We start from the raw sequence: 6,156 nt of genomic DNA, 5'->3' as shown, positions 1-6,156 counted from the left end.
ATGACTTCTCAAGACATAGCGTTTTGGGGATGTGCTATTTCCATCTATGGGCTGCTCTTTCAGAGTGCCACGAGAACCCCTTAGAACGGTATTGTTTAAAATCCATGTTATGGTAAGTGTGCACGTGAAGTCTTTGTACACTTTCTAAAATCCATACTGTGGTAAGTTCGCATGCTAGTACTCTGCATTCTTTTCTAGAATCCTGTATGGTAAGAGCTACGTGCAGCAGCTTCGTGCTCTTTCTGAGTGGTTTAAAACCCCGGTTCCGCCTTGTGCACCACTCCATCTATGTATCCTCTGGATACCTACTTTAACAGGGTGTTGCTACTAGGGGTATCTGTTGAGATAGTTCCTTCAGCATATACAGAGCGTGCGGTAGCCCCTGTGTGACAGGCCAAGACTAGTATGATTCTAGGCTCTTGGTCGTATTCCCTTAAAGGAATCTATTCCTGATTCCAAGCCTTGAGCTCTACCCCAGGCCCAGGAGTTCTGGCCCTAACAGGTACGTTTTTTGGGGGTATGTAGCCTCGGCCATTGGCCATAGGGAATAATGTCACTGACAGCCGTCCCAGGGGCAACTCCCATGTCTCGTTCCCTACTCAGGGAACCATGGTTACCTAAGTAACCTGAGACGTTTCCCTATTCAATCTTTTTTTTTCCTCGTTCTAAAAAAAAAACTGTGTACACACAAAACCACTGAAACCAACTCAAAGCGATGTAGTATACATTCCAGACCAGTATGTGTCACTGTAATTTTGCTATAAAGATACAGTAAAAACTGAGAAGAAGACTAAGCTGTATACAAACATTTTTGCTTTAGCAATTTTTTATTTTTCTTTACTAAAGCTAATAGGCTCAGTAGCTTCACAATGAAAACAAAACCAAAACTGAATCCTGACAAGAAGTTATTTTATATCATCACTTCTAGTGATGCAACGAGTGGAGTTTGGGCTGCTTTATTAAGCTATAAACCGTCTCGCATCAGTCTGTGTTGTTATGACTATTGATTTCTTCTTTTTCTATACATTTCTTATATACGTTTCTTCCTTTTTTTTCTCTTACGTTCCCCAGATCATCTGCCCACTCCTCAAATTTCCAATCAATCCAATCACTGTCCATCATCAGACTCAGAATGTGGGGTGGAGTGTTCAGTGGAGAATGTGAAATCTAAGGCGACTCTGTCCTGGTACAAAGGAAACAGTTCATTGTCCAACATCACCGTACCTGATTTCAACTATTTATGTCTGAAGCTGGATTATAAGGACAACGGCAACTACAGCTGTGTGATCTCCAATTCACTCATCAATGAGACTAAGTATCTCATAATTAGTGAAGTTTGTTCAGGTATGCCATCATTTGACTTGATTTGATCTCTCAGGATGTCTTTTTATATAATTTTGCCATACAGTCATAGGTTTGGACACAAACCTTGAAGATCAGCAGAAACAAATTCAGTAAAGTTAATGTTTAATGGTTAAATGTGTTCATTGTCATTCTTATATGGGTGCTAAAACTGCCAATGATTCCTTGTTGGTCAAATAACTGCTCTCTGTATTTGTTCTCTGATTATAAGCAGTTACCTTGCTTGAAATCTGTTAGGAATGAGCAGGGCTGGACTGGGACAAAAAATCGGCCCTGGCACAGAAAGTTCAGAAGAACAGCATTTATCTGAAATAGAAATATTTTGTAACATTATAAATGTCTTTATCATAATTTTTGATCAATTTAAAGCATCGTTGCTAAAAGTATTAATTTCTATAATTTCTTCTATAATAATAATAATAATAATAATAATTTCTAGAATTTTCTTCTATAGCGCATTGTGATTGGATGGTTTACGCTGTCAACTGTCAATACAGGAGACAAACCAATGGGCCACTGGCTGCTCATTGTCCGTGCATGATGGCCCCTTAAGTGCGTCGGCCCACCGGGAAAATGCCCGGTATGCCCGATTACCAGTCCAGCCCTGGGAATGAGTTACTTATACTATTACTGTTTTCTTTTTCTCAATTCTAGGCCAAAGCTATAATAGATTGAACATTTTGGGGGGTTTTGGTGGTTTTCTTGGTTTTCTTGGTGTTCTTGCTCTTGTCAGATATTTCTACAAGCGTAAACAAAGAAGACAAAAAGGCAAGTATTACCTACAGCTGATACATGAGCCTTTTGTGGAAAACTAACTTGACAACTATATTGACCATTTTTATGTTCACAATAATTTGCAATGTTTAGCATCATTTAGCATCTTCGATCATCATATAATTACACCATTGAAAAAGTACCAGATTTATATGAGAAAGTACAGAATTGGATATATGTGATAAATAAAAGAATATATAAGCTATGTAAATGTGATAATAATCTATGAAATGAAAGTCTGCAGGCAGTCAGTGGAAGATCTCATGAACATTCTGATGAATTTGTGTTTAATAGAGGCTACGAGTCAAACTGTGACCAGCCAAAATTCCCCACAAGGTTAGACAAGGAAATTGCCGTTTTTACATTCTACGTTTTCACAATAAACTCAGTGAAAACCACTTAATACAAGTTTAATTTATAATGGTGCATTTGAATTTTGTTTTTTTGTTTTTTTCCCCCAGTGGCTTTCAGTTACTCCGCAGACAGCAACCAAATGAGGGGCAATCTTTGCTTTAACCAGGGTGCGAACTACGGGGGAACTATGGCGAGCTCGGCTCCCCCTAATAAGACATGGGCTCCCCTGAAAACGTGATTTGTGAAATTTTGGGGGGTCTCAAAAAATATTGACAATGTGTTATTTTGACGTGCAATTTCAGTTTTGTGTAATGTAATCATCGTGGATTATTATGTGTAAAATTGCAAAAATATAATTCATTCATGCATGACGGCGATTTAAACCTAATTCACTTCAATAAAGATAACTATACATGCTATTCTTGTCATGAGCATCAAGGTGTGGGGCGCTGCGGTGCAAATTCCACTCATGTTTAGTACATGTTAACTCAAAGATTTGAAGAAAAAATATAAACGTTGAATTCTGGTCGATTCTGTGTTAAGGTAAGGCATGTTATTCGCAATTATGTGTTGTGGCTGAGTTGTTATAGGTCTGCGATGTCTTAGGCCTAACCGAACGGAGGAATTATGGTATTCTTCTGTAGCCTGACGACGAGTAACTTTACATTAACTGTTGTTCATGTGAACTCAAAGACAGCCTGATGCTTTGTTTATAAACTATTTGTGGGTGGCTGTTTGTTGTTTCACCTATCAATTAATGTCGATAAAGTATAATAGGGTAAATCCTGTATAGTGATTTATCCTATATACTATAGTGCTTGCATAAAGCAAGTAGTGCATACACTTGTAGCTGTTATGTATCTTTGTAAGTCATTGTAAGCCCTCTTTTGAGGCATGCACAAGCGCACGAACGTTATAAAAAAAAAGACAAGTGGGTTCCCCCAAAGTCCACTATATACACTGAAAATTTTTTTTTGTTGGATTTACTCAATTGAATTATGGACATTGGTTCCACACATTCAGTTTGAGTTCAGTGTCCTATGCATTTATGTGGTTTCATTATAATACTTTTGTGTTAATCAGATGTATTTTCAAAAAGTAATGTGTACATAGTCTTTTCAAGTTATCCTAACATAATTGAGTTATGTTAGATTAAAATTATTATTTTATTTTAGATATATGCTTTGATCATGTTAATTCTGTGCAATTAAATCAAGTTATCTTAACATCATTTTGATAACTTCACTCAAATTAAATTTTAATACAAATTTTAATGGTTTGTTGTTGCATGTTTCATTTCATTTCATTTTCAATAACACAAAAACCTTCTGTAAATCCTTTATTTAATCATTTGAACAATGTGTCATTTAAATGACATGTCTAAACAACATTGTGCTTTCAAAAAGCATAAATAACTTCTCTGATGATTAAATGTAATAAAACTACATATTAGTTTTAATGACTAGTATAAAAACAAAGACAGTTACTGTTGTATGCATAACATAGTGCACCAATATATGTAAACCTTCATAAGAACTTTTGTAAACAAGATCATAAACATAAGTAACATTACACTGCATGTAACTGCGTGTTTAAAAATGAATAAAACATTGTAACTCTAATCATTTATTTCATTTCCCCTTTAGAAACCTTAAAACTGTACCCAAGAACACCAGTACCTGGAACTGTTATTTCAAGAAAAACGCTTTCGTTTCAAAGATATTTATATATAGATTCATTACAAAATCTACTAGCAGTCTATGCTGAAGATCATAGCTTGAATATGTTTTATCATTTAATGCTGTATTGATCAATTTGTCCAGGAGCATTTTTAGAAGACTTGCTCCTTAAAGTCAGCCAAATTGTACTCTTCTGTCATTTTCTCCAAGAGCACTGTCTATATTTGTAATCCTCCTCTTCATGTTTTAATAACTGAAATGTATGTAAAAATGTTGACATACAGTATCTGACGCTTACCCAAACTATAAACAATGTATCTTATTTATGCTAGTTCATCCATGTGTCATAGATTCAGCTCTCTATCTCTATCAACTTTTGAGCCAGTCCAAAGAAGGGCCAAATTCAGACAAAAAGGGATAAAGAAACAAGAGTAGGCAAAGTGGAACAGTCTAAACAACGAGATCACTGTTTACCCTCTGCAGTGGTGTCTTGCATGAAGGCTGCTGGAATTTTCTGGGGTTGATCACTTATAGTCTCAGCAGTCATTAAAAAAGTGGTCCATCTCATTGGTGGAGTTTAGATTTGAAATTTTGGGCCTTGATAGAGAGTTCACCTATGGAGCTAATATTATGACAAAACAATTTGAATTTGAATTGTGTTAAATTTGAATTATTGACAAGTGTTATTTAACAAAACTGAATATTATGTGGGATTTAAAATCGTTTTGAATTTGATTTTGATTTTAAATTTGAATTTTTTTTTACTTGAATATATAACATTTGAAATTTAACACAAATGATTTTTTAAGGCAGAGTTTTATAGACATGTATTTTCGAACAACAGATTTTTTTGTTCTGAATTCTTAGACTGCAAATATCCAGTTTTTAAAAATACAGCTTCAAGTTTTCAAGATGAAGAAGAAATTCGGAACATCAAATTCAATTTTCTAAAATTCAAAACGCAGAAATTCAGATCGTACAGAAAGTAGGTCAGAGGTCATTCACAGGGAAGAGTAGATGATCTCCGAAAAGTGGAACAAAGCATTTTGGCCAATTAGAGCTGCAGTAGTTTTCTGGCGCGAGCGTGCGGCTCAGAAGGTCGCCATTCTTCTGCCTGATCATGAATCGCCCAGAGGTAAGTGATTTTTAAGCATTTATGGTTTATATTTAAATATTATGCTAGCGTTCCCAGCATGTGAAACATTTGTTTAAGCGGTCTGTGGTGTTTTAAAGTATATTTGGTGTAAAAGTGATTAGCATGCCACCGTGTCTACACTAGACCGCAACAGCTTGAAATGACAAAGCGGCCGTTGTAAAGAGCTTGGACTCTGCCAGAAATACAACGGGTCCGTTTGCTCATCCGTTTCCAGATGAGGCCTGCATAACCTGAGTATGTGAAAGAGACTCGTGCAGAAATCAAAAGAATTGAGTGCAACAGCACTCACAGAAAGTTATAGATGCATACTGCGGTAGAAAAAAAAATAAGGATGATATATGATTTAGGTAAGCAAATTTTAGGACGTTTCCCCGAATATCAACACTAATGCAACGAGGCAAGTGACTGTTTTTATGAATGGGTTACTGAATCATTTGCTAATTTAATGAACCCATTCATAAAGACAGTCAGTTGCCTGGTTTCCGAATGAATTAGCAGTTTGAAGAATCAACTGAGTGACTAAATGACTCACTTATTTAAACAGTCATTTGTCGCCACCTACTTGTGGTTTGGTTTTCACATTTAAAAGTACCTTGCATTTTCCCAACATTTCTTATTTGTATATATTTTTTTAATATTTAAAACATTAATCTTATAAAATTATTTGTGTATCTGCAATTTTGTGGTGTAATAAATCACTTTGACACCTCAGCTTCATGAAACAGTCTGTGTAAATACATCCAAAGACTATAGAATATCCCTTAAAGGGACTTTGATACATCTAATGCCACTTCAGATGCAGCTTCTGTTTCCTCTGCAGTGTAAAGATGG

The 6,156-nt window shown here is 35.7% G+C and overlaps 1 protein-coding gene and 1 long non-coding RNA gene across 2 annotated transcripts in view; both read left to right on the top strand.

The window, feature by feature from the left end:
• LOC107572446 (uncharacterized) overlaps nucleotides 1–1,395 on the top strand; it is a 6,935-nt gene extending 5,540 nt beyond the window's left edge. The window contains exon 5 of the mRNA XM_016258871.1: nucleotides 1,072–1,395. Within this exon, the coding sequence (XP_016114357.1) occupies nucleotides 1,072–1,370 (299 nt within the window). The 3' untranslated portion in view covers nucleotides 1,371–1,395. The remainder of the gene's footprint in view (nucleotides 1–1,071) is intronic.
• Nucleotides 1,396–5,054: 3,659 nt separating this feature from the next.
• LOC107572441 (uncharacterized) overlaps nucleotides 5,055–6,156 on the top strand; it is a 1,827-nt gene continuing 725 nt past the window's right edge. The window contains exon 1 of the long non-coding RNA XR_001607341.1: nucleotides 5,055–5,304. This is a non-coding gene — a long non-coding RNA (uncharacterized lncRNA). The remainder of the gene's footprint in view (nucleotides 5,305–6,156) is intronic.

Source organism: Sinocyclocheilus grahami, unplaced genomic scaffold (assembly GCF_001515645.1).
Source record: "Sinocyclocheilus grahami isolate Dianchi unplaced genomic scaffold, SAMN03320097.WGS_v1.1 scaffold1750.1, whole genome shotgun sequence".
Classification (NCBI taxonomy): Eukaryota; Metazoa; Chordata; class Actinopteri; order Cypriniformes; family Cyprinidae; genus Sinocyclocheilus; species Sinocyclocheilus grahami.
This window is presented reverse-complemented; position numbering and strand designations above follow the sequence as displayed.